Here is a 23,006-nt window from a genome sequence, read left to right as displayed (position 1 = left end):
GATGTACTTCAGTCTTGTTACGATATTGCATGGAGATCTATAGCTTTTTAAAAACATCGTAGACACATCGGAATGACCCAGGACCAAAGAAAAGCTATGGTACCGTATGGAAGTAAATGCCACCCTACGCATACAAGCAAGAATACTATTAGCGATGGAAAGTAGCTTTGGCATAATTATTTGATTTGTTTCCATGATTTGTTCCTCAATTTGTTTTGTTTGGGCCTGTTTAAATTGAAAATAATACAATTGCATGTAGAAATCATTGTTTTTATAAAGTTTTCTAATGCATATTATTGAAAAACAAATACCTATATGGTCCAAATACTCATATGGTCCGACCCGTTAATAACCAAACGAGTATCATACTCATATGGTCCGACCATATGAGTATACGCATATGGTCATGACCATACGCGTATGGTCCAAATACTCATATGGTCCGGAACATATACACAGGTTAAAACTTTCTTGTGGTACAATCAAGACATGATTTTTTTTATCATATTTTAAGTATATATACACAGGTTAAAACTTTCTTGTGGTACAATTGATATGTGTTGAGTTTACCTCTGTTGGAAATAAGAACACACAAACCTCCACCTAATTTTAGTCAACGGACAAACTGACATTCAAAACTATAAAATATTATCTAAGACTTGTCAGTGTCTATTTACCATTGCCACTGAATCAGTGATATATATACACATAATTATGTACGTGCAAGACTAAAATTATAAAGTACATATATAAGACTAAAACTGACATTCAGTCTTTACAATATCTTCATTCCCCAAGTCATTTTCAAATCTGACTTCATGGTAAAATAAGATTCCATATCTACAACCAATGAAAAGGAAATATCCCTCTAATAGACTAGCATTTAAATCACAGTTTTCGAAAATGGAAGCTAGGTCACCGTGAAACCTAGAACTAAAAAAATCGAAACAATATATCTTAAATATTTCAAATGCATGTACATAAAATAATATTAATCTCTAAAATTCACCATATTGTTCCTTTGATACTGTATATCCAGTGGCGGATCAAGACATTTTCTAAAGTGGGGAGTAGTAGCGAGAGTGGAGTTTTAGGCACCCCAAAAACGCGTGGCGGCTGTGGCGCACCCAAATATGGTGAAACCCCGCCTCCGGAAGTGACGTCACGGGTGAAAGGTCAATGATTCACGCCTAGGGACGCTGGAAGTCCTAATAAGGCCATGACGCTCGTAACCTATGTCTCATACCATGCCAGCTTACCAAATTTGGTGACGTGCCATGATTCATACCAGGAATGATTAGATCTTCAGGGACGCGAACCCTATGACTAAGGGACCGTGATGAATCACTAAGGATGGGATATATCCTTATTTGGTCATGTCATGTATTCACTTATCAAAATCCATCAAAATGTGTATACAACACTTAGTTTTCTGAGCTTCGCATCATTCACAAGTCAGTCCAGATGGAGAGCGCACGTTGTAACTTAGAGTTAGGAAACAAGAGATTTGTACAAGCTACTGAATGGAACGACGAAATTCGTATAGACGTGAGAGAGTGGGAGCTCAAGGACGAAAAGTTAATCCCAACGAAAAAGGGGATCAGCCTTCCACTGCACAGATGGAAGCTACTAGTGGACAATTTCGAGTTTTTGGACCAGGCCCTAGCGGAGAAGAGGGTGTACCAATCTCATCTGGGGGGCAATGTCTACGCATCCGTGCAGATCAAAAGCGTTTGCTTGGACCTTCGTCAACACTGGATATCCCCCAACAACACGGAAGTCGTCCCCACCAAGAAGGGAATTTGTCTACGGCCCGCAGAATACGAAAAGCTAAAAGACGTGGCGAGCGTGATTGGTGACTTCGTCCCGGAATTATGTTCCATCGTCCCTTGTCCATACAGTTCGGACCATCAAAACCAACTGGGATTTTTAACATGTTCAGAGTGCAATCCAAACCACTTCACAAAATGGTGAATGAAAGTGACAATGATAAGGAGATAGGATAACTATTTGTTTACGTTATATATATAATTATATATTGGTTTTATTAAATATGTCCATTTTGAATTCGATTTGCCCTGTTTCTTTCACGAATTCTCAAGAAGAATTTTTTTTACCGTTTGCATATTTTACAAAGGAGAATATGAATGGAAATTCAAGAAGTATTTTTTCCGATCTCATTCGGCTATAATATATTTTTAATTTAAATAGTCAGAAAAAGTACTTTTCGAATTTTCAATCATGTGTTTGACCTCAGATGACCTGATACACACGAAACCTCGGTGTGACTCATTACAAAAAAACTTTACATCAGCTCTTTATACGGTAAACAGACTTCCGCTATGACACACAGAATACCCTTAGTATGACTCATTGCAAGGAATTTTGCACCAGCTCCTTTCACTCATTTCGTCCATTTTATATTATCAAATGAAAATAAATGTATTATACTATTTTAACAAATGAAAATGCAGGTGACAATACCACAAGAGTACATATAAGCAGTAAATGATCAATATCTTCATTTTCACGATGGAGTTTCAATGCGATGTGTGTAACAAAACCTTTTCAAGACAATCCGACCTAAATAGACATAAATTATCCGTTCATGGATCTAGTTGCTTCTCCTGTGCTAAATGTGATAAAACTTTTAACAGAAAGGATGCTTTCCTACGACACCAGAACACCTGTTCATTAAAATGTAAATATTGCGAAACAAACTTTCAAAATAAAACAGACTTAGTCCTGCATGAACAATGTCAACACCAGGGCAATAATTTCAAATGCGGTGGGGCGGTGGTGGCGGTGGGGCGGCGGCGGTATTGTTCAAAACTTTATAAGAAGGGGAGAACACGGGCTTCATCTAATCATGGACGAGTTTTATTTATTCGTCAATAGCGGAGACTCGCTCGATCTCTTTCCCGAGAAAAGGGGAGGTCAGTTCTCAGTACGTTTACCTCGATCACACTTAACGAATGGAACGTGGGAGTGTGCCCTATTGGAAATGACGTTCGTGTCTACTTTCGAAATACCCACGCGCAGGGTCTACCTATGTTCCGACGTGGTAAGGGAAGAATCGTACGTCAGAGACACGTATCTACCACTACTTCAATCCGTAGCAGTACGACGGGACGAGACGATGGAAGTCGTCTTCGAGAGACCACTCTACCGCACGACGAGGAGAGGCGAGGTGACACTATTGGAAATCACCGTCAGAGACGATAGATTACGAGTGTGCCGATTCAAGGACGATCACGTGTTCTGCTTGCTGCATTTTAGAAAAAAAAGTTATAAGAGGATAGCGGATTCGATATCGAAGTATAAACATGGAATGTCCTACCTGTCATAGACTGTTTTCCAGGAGAGATTTTCATGTTGAGACATTATCGCAATCAGCATGGAAATGGGGATACGCCGCCCGTGCCTGCGGTGGAAGAGCAGCCGCCGCCGCCGCCGCCCGTGCCTGCGGTGGAAGAGCCGCCGCCGCCCGTGCCTGTGGTGGAAGAACAGCCGCCGCCGCCGCCGCCCGGCCCGTTCCTGTTTCGACACCCGTTTACCATGATCGTTTCGGGTCCGACGTCTTGCGGCAAGACGCATTTCGTGGCGAAAGTCCTCCGAGAAGCGGAAGCGATGTGCGAACCGGTGCCGCAGAGAATCGTCTGACTGTACAAGAGGTGGCAACCCCTCTACGACGTCGTACGAGACGGCGTGCACCCGCCGGTGGAGTTTGTGAGAGGCATCCCCGCCGACCTGGAGAGCGACGACTTCTTCGATCCGAGAGTGCGCAACGTGGTGGTCCTGGACGATCTGATGACCCTCGCCAGCAAAGACACCCGCATCAACGATCTCTTCACCGAAGGAAGTCACCATCGAAATCTTTCCGTGATCGCCATCTACCAGAACCTGTATTTTGGAAAGGACCCCACCCAGAGAAGAAACTGTCATTACATGGTCCTCTTTGACAATCCGATCGATCGACAGCCCGTGGCCACCCTGGCACGACAGATGTACCCGGGTCGATCCGAACATTTCCTGCGACAATTCGACGGGGCCACGAGAAGACGACACGGTTATCTCCTCGTCGACGTCAAACCGGAGACCCCCGAGACGGAGAGACTGCGAACGAACGTCCTGACGGGGGCGGGAGAGGAGGAGACAACCCAAAACGGAAGAAACGACCACGAACGATCTGATCGCCTGCGAAGAATGCGGACTGGTCTTTGTACACCGCCGCGGACTGGAGGAGCATGCGTGTCGCAGGTAGGAGGAGGAAAGGGTCTACAAGGAAAGGAGGCTCGACGGCAGCGAGGATACCTCCGAATACGACACGGACGAAGACGCACTTCCCATGAGCGACGCGGAACTAGAAGAAGCATTGGAAGGGTTACCGGTGGACGTACGTTGTGTCGAAGAGTTACCCGCAGACATCTCGCACCGACCGATGACCTATGTCGTCAACACGGATACCTGCGATGGACCGGGGAAGCATTGGGTGACGTTTCACTTTCCATCCACGGGACCGGCAGAATTCTTCGATTCACTCGGACGTTCTCCGGAGTATTACCATCGTCGCTTCAGGAACGTGCTCATCGCCAACGGACCTCAATACAGATTCAGTACGACTCAAGTGCAACCGGGATCATCCGATACGTGCGGACTCTATTGTGTACATTTCGTGAAGATGAGATATAGAAACATTAGCATGGAAGACATTGTGAAAGATTTTCCCCCCAGAGACTTGATGAGTAACGACGACAAACTGCTTGCATTGTACGAATGAATGTAATAAATATATATGAAACTGACATCTGCGTTGGTATTTTTTTTACTATTTGCCCCGAACACGATACGATTAATCGGTGATTGACGTTCACACCATGAAGAGTTGCCTCCCTTTTTTGTACCAGAGTTCTTCGATACGATCACGTGACCTTGCCTCGAACGTTGCATTGTCAATCCAAGAGATATATATATATATATATACAGAGTTGCTTCCTTTGTTTTTTACCAGAGTTAACGTTCCTCGATACGATCACGTGACCTGTTGTCCATATATGGACATGTGTTTTATTTAGATTTTTGAGTGAAAATAAGGTTTTTACCAAATTTGGTCATAATCGTGTATTTTATTTTGATTTTTGAGTGAAAATAAGTTTTTAACCAAATTTGGTCATGATTTCCATATATGGTCATAGGTTGTTTTGTCGATTTCCATATATGATCATGTATTTTATTTTGATTTTTGAGTGAAAATAAGTTTTTTACCAAATTTGGTCATGATTTCCATATATGGTCATAGGTTGTTTTGTCGATTTCCATATATGGTCGTGAATGTTTATTTCGAGTGAAAATACGGTTTTTACCAAATTTGGTCATAATTTCCATATATGGTCATAGGGTATTGTGGTCGTTTTCCATATATGGGATTCATCATATGGTGGTCCAAGAGTCGTAATCCGACATCAGGTGCTTCCGTTTTGATATATAGCCCTTCATACTAGAATTGGCAAAGATCTACGTGCGTTCTACTGTTCATATGACGCCAGCGCCTTAGCGCCTTGCGTTTTTGTGATTGCATAAAACATCATCACGAACAGAAAAAAATACTTCTTGAATTTTCATACGTATATCGTGGTATTGTCATGTAATGAGTCATGTCCTGATCTTGCATTCTGATGATTCATGGTCGCATGGTATGAGTCATAGGTTACGAGCGTCATGGCCTTATTAGGACTTCCAGCGTCCCTAGGCGTGAATCATTGACCTTTCACCCGTGACGTCACTTCCGAAGGCGGGGTTTGACCATATTTGGGTGCGCCACAGCCGCCACGCGTTTTTGGGGTGCCTAAAACTCCACTCTCCATACTACTGTGGGGGCCCTCTGACTGACCTAAGAGGGGGCTCGCTCCAGTTACGATTCAGTGATTCCCTATATAAGCAACCAATTTTTTTCTCAAACATTGAACTTCACAGGAAAAATAATCCCATTGCTGGGAAAAATCATTTAAAAAAGTATCAGTTCAATATGTAAAGCCATTATTATAGCATTTTTTCAACTAAAATAGAATTTTCAGCTAAATGATAGCATCAAAGGCATACACCTTGCTCACAGGCACTTGTCTCAGATTTTTTTTTCCTATATACCTTATTATAACAAGGTATATAGGAAAAAAAATTCTGAAACAAGTGCCTGTGACCTTGCTACTTAAAAGTAGCAAAAAGTGTTTTTTTTTTTTTTAATGTACATGTACTAAATAAAAGATATCATTTAAATCTATTTGTTTTAAGTTTTGAAAAACTACAAAATCCCAATTTGTGACTAAACCTTGCAAATTGAATTTTCTACTAAAAAAAGTGATTTAAAATTCACTTATTTCAGAAAGTCCCCTGCATGACTTAACATGGCAATTTTTGAGCTGCCATTTTATCACACCAAAACAGACAGATAAACAAAAAAATGACAATTGTAGGATACGTTTCTGTAAAATATGATAAAATCATGTGTTTAAATAAATGAATAATACCAAATACGGTAGATACACCAAAATTTAAAGCACATTTACAGGAGGGATATACACAATCATTGCTAAACTATACATTTCATACTCTATGCATTTATAAATAAATAGTGGTTTAAAAAAAGAAATATTGATGTGTATGACAGTACGACTATCATGCTTATTCCAAATTGATGGTAAATTCCATGTCAGCATTGTATTTTGGGAATTCCCAGGTAAATGCCATGTCTAAATACAGCTGCTTCATCTATACTATAGCTGTCTGTAAATATATTCTTCCAATCAAGGCAAACCCAGCTGGGTACGGTGTATAAAAATACACTGAATATCCTCCACCAGTATTTACATGCGTACAAGAAATCCGTTAAAAAGTAAACCCCTCATATCCCCCCTCATTAAATGCACCAAGAATTTCAGGGCTGTAATGTAGGTCATATATACACACCAAAATTGTACAAAAAACTTATGTCATGTTTCTGTATACCAAATTATCATGAAATTGAGCTGTTTCCTTCAACATATAAACAAATATGTAGAAATAATGTACATCGTTTTCATTAGATACCAGATACGACTAAACATGTAAACAACCCCTGAACTACAATGTTATACGGAATCGTCAATAATGTAAACCCCTATAATATACAATGTTGTATGGAATCGTCCACAGCATTCGCGAATACACGGTTTCCGCGTATGGTCGGACCATATGAGTATACGCATATGGTCATGACCATACGCGTATGGTTCAAATACTCACATGGTCCGGAACATATATACTAGTAGAATATTTGTTCTTACTACAAAAGGGTGTGGCTTATGTCCAAGGATTGCAAAATTTCTGAGAATATATCGCGCAGTCATTATTTGGATGCATCATTCGGTAGCCAAGTCTCGGGAGCCAAGTAGACATGTCGTTAAGAAGCACAACTGTGCTAGCTATATGTAGACTGACTGTGTATGTTAAGAATTCTATGTGCAAAAATTTAATAGAGTTACGTTCCTGCTAAACTGAAGTCTGTAGGTTTCAGCTCTGGAGTTCCCAGTGAAGACATATTTGTGTACTGTACAGAGGCGGATTTAGGGGGGGGGGGGGGGCAGGGGACCCGCCCCCCCCCCCTTTTTGGGAAAAAAATTGGTTGCTTATATAGGGAATCACTGAAGCGTGACCAGAGCGGGCCCCCTCTGAGGCCAGTTAGTGGGCCCCTACTTATGAAAATTTCTGGATCCGCCACTGCTGTATGTTTGCAAACACAGTTACATTTAAGATTTACAGCTACTAATAAAAATAAAACAAAAGGTGAAATCTGTAGTACATCTTGACACACACTCGTGTGCTTATACTTATTAAGCTATTTGCTTATAATAATGCCATAAAATATAGTCATTAGACACATGGGAAAAGTCGCACTACTTAAAAATCTACGCTGTTTAAGTAGACAGAGTTGCCTTTCATACATCTCTTGACACTTAATTCAACAATGCCAACTGAAAAAGTTACGATTTAAAGAAATAATGATGCACATCTTTATCAAACAAATAACATAACTAATAAATTTTAGCCATACATTTTCCCCTAAAAGACACAGTTCTAATAAGTTTACATTCATATAACCGACAGGGACTACCAAACAGGTCGTTTATGATAAAAAAAAAAATCATTTCTTCTATTTCTATTAAGTTCTTTGATCTTCTCTGCTGTATTTTCTAACTTTATTATACATGAAATAACACCTTAAGTGCATGTCTGAATATATAATGTAGTGTGCAACAAACAGAATGTGGGATAAACGCCAATGACTGAGACAGCAACCTAGTGTCAAAAAAAAGCAAACGACATGTGCACAGATTATCGCGTGAACAACTCTAAGCAACTCTAGGGTAAGGCCATGACCAAGCATAACAAATAAAATATTCTCATTGGTTTGACGTCATTCAAGAGTTTCTCGAGTTTAACCCTGGCTCGGTGAGGGTTGGAACCAGGGTACGAGGGGTTAACTCGAGTGGTTCATGTGAAATCGTTTTGTTGAAACCCGAGTAAGTAAAGTTAACTCGAAAGTTTCAAGTGAACTCGGCCATCAATAATTCAAACGACATAGAAAGTACTTAAATGCAATGTTTCCTCATATAAATCTGAAAAAGAAGAAAATATCCAAATTGCTTTAATAAAAAAAAAAGGTTTTTTTTAAGAACATATACACAACACTATGCAATTATTGGGGGAAGTATGGACACAACATTAAAGCTTGACACAGCTCTAAATTTGGATTGTGATTAAATAGTTGACACAGCATAGGTTTCTGGCACAGAATGAATGTGGTCTAAGAACTTAAAAAAAATGAAATGGACATTTAACTTTGATGTTCCAATATCCAAAATCTAAGATAAAGCATATCAAAAAACCCCAAGAATTTAATTTTTGATGAAATCAAATAAAATTCAATGTTTGACCATTCAGACCTCAATGAGGATTAACTTAGAGGGGCCCAAATATCAAAAATCTAAAATAAATACGTGGTAAGATTTAGAATATCAAAGAAAAAATATCCATGTATTCAATTTTTGTTGAAATCAAACAAAGTATAATTTGGACCCTAATTTGGACCAACTTCAAAACAGGGACCAAAATCAAAAATCTAAGTACATGTTCAGATTTGGCATATAAAAGAATTCCAAGAATTCAATATTGTTAATATCAAAAAAAAATGGGACTTAATGTAGACTAATTTGAAATCAGTACTAACAAGAATGTGTCCAACGTACACGGATGCCCCACTCGCGTTATCATTTTCCATGTTCAATGGACCGTGAAATTGGGTAAAAAATCTAATTTGACCTAAAAAAAATTAAGAAGGATCATATCATAAGGAACACGTGTACTAAGTTTCATGTTGATTGGACTTCAGCGGGGGACGAACGGACGGTCGAACATACAGAAGGACGCACAGACCAGAAAACATAATGCCCCTCTATCGTAGGTGGGGCATACAAATTAAGAATCCGGATCAAAACACTGTTAGATTCGGCAAATCAAAGAACAATTATTCAATATTTACCCAAACATTTAACAGTTAAATTTATGACCCTTTTGGCCCCTAATTTTTTAATTGTTGGTCAGAGGCGGATTTAGGGGGGGGGGGGCCAGGGGGCCCGGGCCCCCCCTTTTTGGGAAAAAAATTGGTTGCTTATATAGGAAATCACTGAAGCGTGACTGGAGAAGGCCCCCTCTTAGGTCAGTCAGTAGGCCCCCACTTATGAAAATTTCTAGATCCGCCACTGTTGGTACCTTGTGTTAAAAAAATTTATTTCTATTTACATATACTAAAGTTTTTTGTTCAAAAAGTTATCCGCCTTTGGACAACGCTGATGACGATATTATGGAAAGCCACATGGGACCCCCCGACTCCGTGCATGTTTTATATAGTACTTTCACGGCCGTGTAAGATTTATGGAAAGCCATACGGGACCCCCGACTCCGTGCTAGTTTTACAGTGTAATAATACAGTACTTGTACGGCCGTGTAAGATTACCAAATCCCGTGAATGTTTTTGCCGACTCCGCGAAAGTTTTGGACCGACTCCGTGAAAGTTGTTGACCGATTCCGCGAATGTTTTTTACCGACTCCGTGAAAGTTATGAACCGATTCCGTGAAAGTTGTTGACCGACTTCACGTTTTGGAACGACTCCGTGAAAGTTGTTGACCGATTCCGCGAATGTTTAATTCCGACTACCTTAAACTTATGAACCGATTCCGTGAAAGTTCTTGACAGACTCGTGAAAAATGTGAACTGACTTATTGAAATATTTTGTAAATTCCTTTTCGTTATTATGTCTGAATGGATTTTTAACATTCAATTCATTCAAGTACGTAACGATACATGCCAAAATGGAACATTGCAAGAATGCAGCCGGCTCTGGTTATTTTATAAACTACATTAGTTCTTGAAATGATGAAATGATAAAAAAACATTTAAATGAAGTGTACATGAGTGTTTGGATTACAGTCTTCATATACTTGTTTTCTTTAATTTTTTCGACTTTTTTTCTCTCTATCCTTTTCTATTCTTCATGATTTACCATCCCATTATTCGTTTTATTTTCTAGCACTCCACTATTCTCATTTCTTTTGTATCTGGCGCCAATTATTCTCATTTCTATATTATTTGCATATTATTCTCTATTTTGTAAACCGTATCCACACCCTCATACGGATATTATTGATATCCTGTTTTAAATTGTGATATGGGGAAAAAATATAATGCCTCAAAATGCTTGAATGGCTCGTCCTGTTAATATAATTCACGTGTAGATATCAACTTAATGAATTGTGATGTGGGAACAAACTTAAATATCATATGTTCCCTCAGCAATCACATGAATACAAATGACCAATTACATGTTAGATGTTTCCAAGACAACACCTATAATGTCATATGCATGGGACAGTTTCAAGAGTATGAATTTGTCTATCAATAACTACTAAGTTAAACAAAGTAGTATATTTGGCGAGTATAAAGATGTCTATGGAATTTTCTGTTATTAGATTTATGGAAGATGTGGTATGCGTGCCAATGAGACAACTCTCCATAGAAGTCACAATTTATAAAAGTAAACCATTATAGGTCAAGGTACGGTCTTCAACACGAAGCATTGGCTCACACCGAACAGCAAGCTATAAAGGGCCCCAAAAAATTACTAGTGTAAAACCATTCAAACGAGAAAACCAACGGTCTAATCTATATAAAAAAAAACGAGAAACGAGAAACACTTATAAGAACCACATCAACAAACGACAACAACTGAACATCAGATTCCTGACTAAGGACAGGTACAAAAAATTGCAGCGGGATTAAATGTTTTAATGGTACCAAACCTTCTCCCTTATCTGAAACAATAGTGTAACATCACAACATAGAAAGACACACTATAAAATATCAATTGGAATGGCTTAACTCAATCAAAAAACGTAGTAACACAATGAACATACACTGAATGAATAAATTTGATCTATGATACAATGTAAATACAAAGTTAATAAAAATATTAATATTAATAAAGTCAAAAACACTAAACAGACTCAAAGATCAGTAATACAAGATAAAACAAAATAGAGATTTTTGTCATGAAGTCTATTCTCATCTAAAAGGTTGGAGAGTATATATATATCCTTTGTTTGATATGCTCATCAAGGTGAGTGACACAGGCTCTTAAGAGGTTTTTTTTAACGCTATGCCAATATTCGATATTGACAAAAAGAATAACAACAATATTAAGACACTACATAAAAGCATAAAGACATATAAATTAACCTCATGAAGTAGAGGATGTTCTCAAGTGCTCCTGGTGGGTAACAAGATTCTGGTCAACACGTGAAGCGTCTGGTGCTACTTTCCGCTCATTGTCAGGGTTTATTCGCTATCTTTTTTTACTGTACGAGCGATATATGTATACCGCGAACCACAATGTGAACCTTTTTTGGGAGTGAGATCAGGATAAAGTTCGAATATCACGGCCCAAGCCGCGTGTAAATTTCCAACAAATCTATGGCTTCCATGAATTATTTCTTAAATAAAAACGTCGTATCAACTATCGGAAGACCTCTCGACCAATCATATTTCCTAATATGCAAATCATATAAGAATTATTACTGGTCTTTTCCCCCTTCCTAAGACAGTTTTACGCTTGAAGAAAGCAAGCTGGATAACGGCTCCTCACACTCGAATCAAGCTTAAGCAAGTCAAGTTTATAAATACATGTATAAGCCCATACCGCATAGTCATCTATAAAAGGCCCAGAAATGACAAATGTAAAACAATTCAAACGAGAAAACTAACGGCAGGCTAATTAATGTACAAAATAATTTACGAAAATTAAATATGTAACACAGCAACAAATGACAACCACTGAAGAACAGGCTCCCGACTTGGGACAGGCACATATACAGAATGTATATGTTCCATCTTCAGACATAAATTCATTTACTCTGGAACCTTTTTTAACATGTTTTTTTTAAATAATTGAGTTTTTATAAACAAATCTAGCGGAAATTGTCATAACTCATACTTAGGTTATATTTCCTATTTTATAACACTTATGTAGCAATGTTACATAATGTTTTCTTATTTACTAGAACCGATTTGTTAAATTTATTATGCACTTTCTCGTAGCTGAATCTGTGAATCAAGAATAACATAAAATAGTTAATTCTAGCTTTATTAAAATGGAATAATATACATGTACTTCCAAATTTAAATATCAATTATAATATGGGTTTTATTAATGGGCGATATCTTTTTTGCGCCTAAAATGAACTCATTTGCGCCACAACTTATTTACGCCACTTGCTACTTTTGCGCCACTCCAATTTAAAAATTATAGGTATCATTTGCGCCAAAAAAACAACATCTAATTGCGCCAATTTTCATGATGAATTTGTTTATTTTTACTTATATATATCAACTAAATAATTGACTTCTCTCCTCCTTCATCCATGCATAGGACCATCAATTTACCGCCTGGCAGAGTTATTTTAAAGTCATTTTAATACAAAAAATATGCTGATTCATCTTTGTTTGTTGCAACACCAAATATCATCAAGAATTTGTGAAATTCGGATTGATTTTTTGTTGAACTGGATGAAGTTTCCTTCTTTCTCTGTTTTATGTATAGTTGAAAGAAGGAGGTTAATATTTCAAATATTAATTATTGTAGAAGGTTGCTCAGATAACATACCAGTTGCTTTTTCGTTTGCATGCTTTTCTCAAAATCTGTCTTTCTAGTTTCTGAGTATTAGTTTCATGTAAATAATCTAAAAGCCTAGAACAACTCCAATATCTGTGTATCTCCATCTTATTTCTCTTACAAATGCCTGACGAAATTTATGTTCTTCGACAACGATGACAAGTTTTACTCTATCAGACTCGTATTTCTCGAATGATATATTATCAGACATCTTTACATGTGAAAAAATATTCTATTGATACCGAACAATTTATTTCTTGGTGACTTTTCTTAATTTTTATGAGATAGTATTAATGAGTAAAACCATTTACAGGATAAATCAACAGGAACATACTTTTAAAACCTTTGACATTATGTAGTTATATTTTCTAGTAGAAATATGAATATCTATATATGATATTTGTATCCTCAAAAGAAAAAAATGATAGACAGTTCTTTTTGTGAAAACTATAACAATTGCTAAACTTGTCTCCTGATTCTGCTACTAATTGTATGCATGCATTATAAAACAGCAAAAGAAAAAAGATAATCCGCACTATAAAAAAGAACATCTAATATATTGTATTCATGTGGAGCAAGTTATCAAAATTAGGGGCGGTACTGTCAATATAGTAACATAAAAAAATCCGCATATATTCTCGTTTTATACCGTTTACATAAACAAAGACCCCCCCCCCCCCCCCCCCCCAATAAATTTCCCTTCTAAATTATTTTAGATTTTAGATCAAATATTAAAAAACTATAAGAGGTAAGAATAAAATTGTCAAATACATATTAATACAATGACAAGTAGCGAAAAATACAAAATAATTATGCATTATATAATTATAATGGTTTTAATGATTCCATGGAGATCGCTAATGATATGTATGAAATGGACACAGTCGGCAATAAATTGTATTACACGGCCGCGACCATCACTAATTACTAACGTTTTAATCACATTAATTACTATAGAGTCGGCATCAATCTTACACGGCCGCGAATGTGCTATGTAATTAAATAAAGTTATCAAAGTCGGCATCAATCTTACACGGCCGCGAATGTGCTATGTAATTGAAAGAAAGTTATCAAAGTCGGCATCTATCTTGCACGGCCGAGTATGTCAACTGGCATTGCGTTTGGAGTGTTTGTTAAATAAGTCGGGCTATATCATTCGCGGAGTCGGTCAGGAACTTTCACGGAATCGGTCCAAAACTTTCACGGAGTCGGTCCAAAACATTCGCGGAATCGGAAAAAATATTCACGGGTTCGGTAATCTTACACGGCCGTGAAAGTACTATATAACACATGCACGGAGTCGGGGGGTCCCATGTGGCTTTCCATACGATATGATGCCAATAAAAGACAAACAAAAATTCGTATAAAAACAGCTTAATGTTTGTACCTGTCCTAAGTCAGGAATCTGAGGTACAGTAGTCGTTTGTTTATGTAATTTATACATGTATGTGTTTCTTGTTTCTCTGTTTTTTATATAGATAAGACCGGTGGTTTTCCCGCTTGAATGGTTCTACACTAGTAATTTTGGGGCCCTTTATATCTTGTTGTTCGGTGTGAGCCAAGGCTCCGTGTTGGAAGACCGTACATCGACCTAATTGGCGGTTCCAGGGGTTGGAACCCCACTTTTTGTGGCCGATCAATTCATTTGAATGGGGACATATAGTTGGGACCCCCTTTGTCCTGGGTTGGGAATCCCCTTTTTAAAATGGCTAGATTCGCCCTGGTCGTCTATAATGGTTTACTTTTATAATTTTTTATAATGATGGAGAGTTATCTCATTGGCACTCATACCACATCTTCCTATATATACACTGTATGTAAGCCAACTTTCAGCAAAAAATCACTGGGATCAAACCTGTATTATATGCCCTGAAGCTGACGTTTTCATAAACTAAACCATTAAAACTAACTAACGGATAAAAGTCAACAGACCATGACTGAGGTAGCAGAGCTAATTAATCTTCCAGGAAATGAGAAGTTCCAATGGAACTGTTTATCAAATATCATTGACCTAACACTAGTGTTTCCACATAAAATAACCTGATCACAAACTAATGCATTGTTGACAACCCCACAGAAATAGCACCTAGTCACTTCTTCAAGAAAGACAACAAGATGCTCAGGCTTAGCAAGGCGCAGCTTTATACAACCGCAGAGTTCGAACCCTGAACAGTTGGGGCAAGTATGGACACAACATTCAAGCTTGATACAGCTCTGAATTTGGATTGTGATTAAATAGTTGACACAACATAGGTTTTTGACACAGAATGAATGTGGTCTAAGAACTTAAACTTAACCAGATGCTCCACAGAGCGTAACTTGATACGACCACAGAGGTTTCTATTTACTCTAACTAAAGTTATAGTGCGAAAACCAATGTGTCTTCAGACAATCCTGACGCCAACGTCAAACCAATATATTACCGCAACAATTTTTTGGGGTTGTATAAAAAATCAAACATGCTTTTGATTAGTTCACAAAATTAAAGTATTTGAAATATTCCTTAGCAATAAAATCACTGCAAATTCAATCCAACCATTCACTTCTTAAGAAACATATCTCATAATCACTGTAAGCAGTGGCTGATCCAGGAGAGTTCTGGGGGTTGGAACTCTAATTTTCTTTGGAAAATTTGGTCAAACAATGCATTTGAATGGGTACATGTGGTTGGAACCCCCAGCCCCATTCCCCTTTTATTCTTGGTTGGGAACACCCCTTTAAAAATGGCTGGATCTGCCACTGTTAAAGTCATATGAAACGAGTGACTGGTAAAAAATAATGTTTATCCAATTCTTGAACCATGGCATGTATATATCATAAACTTATCTGTGCATGATTTTATCATTTTTTACGCAATTATATCCTATCATTATCATTTTTTTTCTCTCTGTTTGTTATGATTTAACAAATATGGTAGCTCATTAAATGCTGTGTTTTGACTCTGAAGTTTACCGATTGTCACCTTAAAGTAAACAATCAACAAAAAGCATGGATTTGAGCATGTGTTTACATGTACAATCAGATAACAGTTTATTTTAATGACAGATCCATAAGTATTGTGATCACCAGATTTTTACAAGAAGGTTCACGCTTAGGTCACTTTGCATACAGAAAATATGTCAGGGAATTGCTTCCTGGAAGCATGCAATTAAAAAAAAAGTAATCTTCTTCTAAAATTGGACAAATTAAAGAATTTTCTTCAGAAAAAAGTATTTCAGGTCTATAACACCAGTACTCTTGAAGGAGTATTCTTTCTAGTTACAGATTTTTTATTCCAGGGAAACCTTCACCAGAGACTTATTTTTGTTTTGATTGTTTTGTGCATAAGTTTAATAATGAAAACTATCCATTTCGGTATAAAAAAGCATATGCATCATTTTTTTTAATTTGAGGTTTCATATGACTTTAAGAATAAGATATTCAAATGATAAGTAGTATTCTGTCATCATTTATCCTTTAAAAGCATGCTTGCATGTCAAAAGATTTTTTGGCAATCTAGTATGCCTCATGTTCAGCTTGAGACTAAAAAAATTTGTAAGGGTTCCGCGGAACCCAGTGTCTCGCCTACTTTTGCTGTAAATCGCAGGCTCAACAAAATTTGAGGAAAAAAATCAATAAAAATATTCCTCTTGATACTATCTTTTGATTGTAAGAAGCTTCTGTCCATGTTTGGTAAAAATCTAGGATAGTTAATGAATCTAATAAATGTTTTGGAAACTTTAACTGCAGACTGTATGTAATGTTAACTGGAAGAAAAACTAAGTCCATTTAAAAGTAAAATACGGAAAAATGGATTAATTTTTTTACAAAATTTACTTCTGGATACTATCTTATGATCATCAATAAGCTTCTGTCCAAATTTGGTACAAAACCAGGATAGTTAAAGAAAGTTATTAAAATTTTTAAAATTTTAACCACAGAGTGAATGTAATGTTTCCCAGCAGAAAAACTAAGTCCATTTAAAAATAAAATACGGAAAAAATGGATTTATTTTTTTACAAAATTTACTTCTGGATACTATCTTATGATCATAAATAAGCTTCTGCCTAAGTTTGGTACAAACCCAGGATAGTTTGAGAAAGTTATTAAAATTTTAAAAACTTAAACCACAGACTGAATATAATGTTTCCCCGCAGAAAAAACTAAGTCCATTTATAAGTAAAATACGGAAAAAATGGAATTTTATTTTCACAAAATTTACTTCTGGATACTATCTTATAATCATAAACAAGCTTCTGTCCAAGTTTGGTAGAAATCCAGTACAGTTTAAGAAAGTTACTAAAATTTCAAAAACTTTAACCCCAGAGTGAATATTTGTGGACGCCGCCGACGCCGACGGAAAGTAGGATCGCTTAGTCTCGCTTTTTCGACTAAAGTCGAAGGCTCGACAATATAGAATGTAACACCTGTAGCGAGGTTTTAACACAAAAGTTAACGATAATATTTTTGAACAACACTTAACATTATCGTTAAATTATAACGACACGTTAACGACACTTTAAAGACATCGTTAGCCTAACAACACTTTTGAACAACTGGGCCCTGTATACAAAAGATAACCTCTTAAAAAAATAAACAAGTAATACATGTAAAAACAAAATCATTTAATCATGTTAACTGTCAAAGGAAAATAACTTGGAACACTAAAATGTCCTGATTTTAATGTATCCTTAAGGGGGCTCACAGATATAAATCCATTTTTTATAGAATAATCCAATTTCCCTACTTTTTTCTATTAATAAACTTTTTTCCAAACCTAAAAGAAAAAAAAAAGAAAAATATGGTGTCAACTTTCATTTAAGCTCACAATCTCCCTTCAAAAGAAGCATGCATTTTTGTTTAGATATATGTTTTCTGTTGAACTAGTAGGAAGAAAAAGGTAATATACTATAGAAATAAAAAAGAACTAAATTACAGAAACGCTTAAATCATACACTAGTTTACTTAAAGTACAGCTAATATGAAAAAATAAAAAAAAAAATATAGGTCACTGATAAGTTGAAAAGATATTTCAAATTAAATGCCAAAAAAATGCATTTTTTTCACCAAAGGGAGATAAAGTGGAGCTTTTGCAATGATATAAACATTTAAAAGTCATCTGGGTCCATAACGAATTGATTTTTTTGGTTGATCTGTGTGCCATATTATAAAGTAACAACTAATAGTGTTATAAATAAAATTTGTAATGAAAAAAAAATTGTTCAAATATTTGATTTTTGATGCTGATTTGTTTGTACCTGCGAGCCTCCTTAAATAAAAGCATTACACTTGAACAAGATAAAAATTATACATATTATACACATCCTATCAGAAAATAAGGAAATTCAGGCCCATGAAACTAGCCCAAACTTTAATATTTGAGTATTGAAGGTTAGCCAAATGCAATAACTGGAAATCTTCTTTTCTAATTGAGGGTAGATAACTCCATTTTTTTTAGTAACGTTTTGTTTAAACTTCTGACACATGTTTCTGTTACTGATACAATGACTACATAAATTAGTTAATTATTAAGGAATGGATATTTAGGGTGCCACCAAGGATATATTTTCACATTTAAGACCGGATCTAGAATCATAACAGTATCTTCAATGAACTTTCTGTTACCTACTGGAATGCCTTTTATATTAGTATCAAAAACTAACTTTAAACAATGGTATCTCATACCGCTACTTAACTTAAGATAGACATTACTTAAAACAAGTCCCATCACAGAAGGTACAGATAGGAAAGTCTGGCAAGTCACTTCTAAAACATAATAATCATTTTCTTGATTGAAATATAAATCTCTGTAGCCATTTTTTAAGTCAGTTGTTTCTTTAAAATATTTCAGTTTGTTAATTTCATATATTCTTTCTTTTTTGAATTTGAAATTAAAATTATACACATTTTTCACTTTTTCATGCCAAGTAAATAGGCATCTTTGGCCCACAAAAAAATGTGGTTCATCCTCAAAAGGCATTGTCCGTATGATCTTTGCTACAAAAGGAGGATAGATGAAGAACAGGGATCGTATAACTCTCTGTCGTAGTCCATTTATTCTCTCTAGGTTCTCTAGTCTTAAACATTCGGGAAGTTCACTTTTCTCAAAGTAAAATCTGAAATTACAATTTAAAGGGAATATGTACAATAGCATAATTGATATATCATAATTAAGAGTATTAAAACTTGACATATATTGTCTATATAAAAAGGCTCTCAATTTTATCCTAAGTGGATATATATGCGATCTAACATCGATTGATGAAAACATGTGCTGACCTCATCAAAAAACAATTGTAGAGTTTTTACCTGTTTATGGTAGCTTTTATTCTGCAATTATATGTAAACATGGCAAAGGTATTATCTTACATATTTTTCATCTGTTCAGCATTTACATCTGGAGTGTTGAGAACTTGAGATGTAAAATGAACCTCTTTTATCCCTGGTTTATATGCCGTTACTATGTTAGAACCTCACAGGTGGTTTATGTTATATTCTTTTTATTGTGATTTAACTCATTGGCCCCTAAGAGATTTCTGGAAAATCAGGCATTTTCGAAAATTTGCAATAATATGCAAATTATATGCAAATTAGCAGACTCTTGATGCTGTAACTGCTGCTCATCTATTAAACTATGTATTGAAATTTGGGGGTGGATGGCATGGGTGGGGGTGGGGTGGGAGGTGCAAGATTTTCTCGTGGGTTTGAACCCACCCCCACTGAAAAATGGTCATTTTCCCTCTATTTTCCAATTTTAAAACGACCTTGAGAGGTGAACATTAACCAGACTGTGTTTCTGTGTCATTCAAGTATTACCCTATAGTTACAGCAGTCCATGCATGCTAACTGGGAGTATATGGGACTTAAGTGTCTTGCTGGCGAATTATTATCGTCAAGTCAGGTCTGCCTAAATGTCCGTTTTTACAGATTTTTGACAAAACGGTGACCTAGATTTTACAGACTAGATTCCTTTTGGCCATATTATACCTCTTTGTGTTCCTATACCACCTATGCATGCATTTACGATAATAGTGTATACCTACAATGACTACCAGTTAAGTAGTGGCCATCAACAGATGCCCACCCCCACCTGATTTTGGCTACTTTTCACGTTTTTCCGATTTTGAACTCTTAAACGGCTTTCAAAGTGCCATATAATTTTATGAACAGACGTCTGACAAGAGGTAATGGACCATGAACTGCTTGGTTGAAGTCCCTGCTATCATGACAGTTCAAGTTGGGCAATTCAAAAAAGGTATGGAGGGTCATACGTGCCATCAAAGAATGGTTGTCGCCATGACGCCTATATGCGTCATTAGGGGTTAATGGGTTAATAGCCTATTTATTTATTTCTTTTCAATTAAAAGCTCGATATATTACATAGACATATTGTTGAAGATTGTTACATGATGTCTTTGGGCTATAACGTGGTTTTGGGTTGCTGTCTTAGTTATGTATACCCAACATTTATCATACAGACCAGGATATTGTACTAAAGAAGGTCAATACAGAGAAGCTTTTAGGACTTGCCTAATTTATAAAATATTATAATGAATTTAAAAAAATATGCCTTCCTATTGTATAAAATTGAGAAAGGAAATGGGGAATGTGTCAAAGCAACAACAACCCGACCAAAGAGCAGACAGCATTCGAAGGCCACAAATGGGCCCTCAAGTCAGCGAGAAACTCCTGCACCTGTAGGCGTCCTTCAGCTGGCCCCTTAAAAAATATGTATACTAGAACAATGATAATGGAAGTCATACTAAACTCCGAATTATACACAAGAAACTAAAATTAAATGTTTCCAGAACTGTACTGTATGCCCAACAGATCTGTGCAAACGTCAGAATCTGCTCTGGTAGTATTTGACATGACAAAGCTATTATTATGACATTATAAAAATATGCCTACCTATTGTATAAATGTTTCCAGAACTGTACTGTATGTACAACAGCATTTGATGCTCGACAGATCTGTGCAAATGTCAGAATCTGCTCTGGTAGTATTTGACATGACAAAGCTACCCATAAATCTATTGGAAATCTTATTCCTCCTGAGGAACTTTCTCTCTTTCGTCTTTGATATCTTTGTTCTACAAATGAATAAAGAAAATATATTGCATGAGTTCAGTTTGAATTAAAAACCTTGTAATCAATAACACAAATAATGATATTACAAGAATTTCCAAATGACATACATGAAGCTGATTTTAGTTTGTACTTATTGTAACAAGTGTCATTAGGATCAATCAAAATGGTTATTTGTATATAGCAATATGGAATACTAGTAAAAGAAATACCCTTAACATTAAATTAATTGATATCATGACTGAAAAGGCCAGGGATTCTATAACTAACCCTTGTCATGCAGGTGCCGTTATAAAACAGCGGTACCCAGACCACGCTTATTTGGCATCAATGGCACTCCATACATTTGGAGGTCATCGTAATGCCATCGAATTCCCAGTGTTTCCATGTTCACTCATTCTGACATTATTGATTGTCATGTTTCTCACTTTTAATATACATTTTGAGCACAAATACTAACTTAAAAAATTGAAATTGGACAAAATTGTTTATTCCTGCAGTGCTACAGGTAGCAATGATTTCCTCAAAACAAATTTATTAATTGAAGTATTGGTATAAATAAATAGAAATATGGACCAACTCAAGTACACCTTCTAGGTTGCGCATAAATTTAGTTAATCAGCACAAGGTGTTTTGGAACTTAAAGGTTGTTTATGACTTTTTGTAAACAATAGACAATCTATAGCTGATCATAGAAAAACAATTTAGTAAACTATTTTTCAAGTTTTATAACAAAAATCTCTGTATTAAAGTCTGTGGATTTTCAACAAAATTCTTGATTTTTTATTCACCAAATTCCCTTTTTCTATTAAATGTAATGAAACTATAAATATTTATGCTTTGCACTAAGTTTCACTTTAGTATATATGTACAAAATGGCCCATCTGTATTATGTATTATATTTGTTGTTTGGATACTAATGCAGTTTGAAAAGTTCAAAATTCACAGGCCACAGAAGGGATCATAAACCTCAACTTATCAACCCCAATATATTTTTTAGTTATGTCTGTTTTCTTTTTTAAAATCATTTTTCATTACATAGAATAAATGTCCTAATAATCAGAATTTGAATATATTCTATCTACTTCACTGTACCTTGATTCTGGTCAATGTCCTCTGGTATTTCAGATACTGTCTCACCTATTTCTAAATCATCAATGTCTTTGTCAAACCAGCTGACATCCTCCTTCTCAAGTTTAGTTTTGTCTATTGTGGTCATTTGCATATTTCTTACTGTAAAATATATAAACAAAAGATCCAATTCAAAAATATTTTCAAATGAATTTGTAAAATGAAAGCAGTAAAATATCGAAGTACATGTATAACTGGAATAAATAAGTCAGAAAATCAATTACATATAGAAAGTTGGAAATGTGAGCAATAACACCCTGCTAGTTTCAAGTATTCAGTTAAAGGAAGTTGAGGAGAAATGGATGTAAAAATGAATAGCACAATATAATATGATCATTGTCATATGAAGCTGGGTACTGTCTCAAAACACTATTTGAAGTTTCCAAAACAAATGCAACAGAATTTCACAAATGACAATTATGTGGAAGAATTTAAAAGTAAACAGAACCTTTTTTTCAGAGAGGCGAAATACATGTATACTAGAGGGACATTTAAACTCATAAAATGAAAAATAAACTGACAAAACCAGGGCAGAAAAGCAAATGACAAA

At 36.0% G+C, this 23,006-nt stretch overlaps 1 protein-coding gene across 1 annotated transcript; it reads right to left on the bottom strand.

Annotated features, from left to right (window-relative positions):
• Positions 1–17,848: 17,848 nt before the first annotated feature.
• Positions 17,849–22,565, bottom strand: LOC134683310 (transmembrane protein 183-like). The gene is made up of 3 exons (XM_063542512.1): positions 22,421–22,565; positions 21,150–21,330; positions 17,849–19,354 (listed from the first exon to the last, which is right to left on the bottom strand). The coding sequence occupies exons 1-3, from the start codon at positions 22,548–22,550 to the stop codon at positions 18,760–18,762; spliced, it is 906 nt and encodes a 301-aa protein (XP_063398582.1). The 5' UTR covers positions 22,551–22,565; the 3' UTR covers positions 17,849–18,759.
• Between the last annotated feature and the right edge of the window lie 441 nt (positions 22,566–23,006).

The sequence above is a fragment of the Mytilus trossulus genome, chromosome 9 (genome assembly GCF_036588685.1).
Source record: "Mytilus trossulus isolate FHL-02 chromosome 9, PNRI_Mtr1.1.1.hap1, whole genome shotgun sequence".
Classification (NCBI taxonomy): domain Eukaryota; kingdom Metazoa; phylum Mollusca; class Bivalvia; order Mytilida; family Mytilidae; genus Mytilus; species Mytilus trossulus.
Note: the sequence above shows the minus strand (reverse complement) of the source record. Positions and strands in the feature narration are given on the sequence as shown.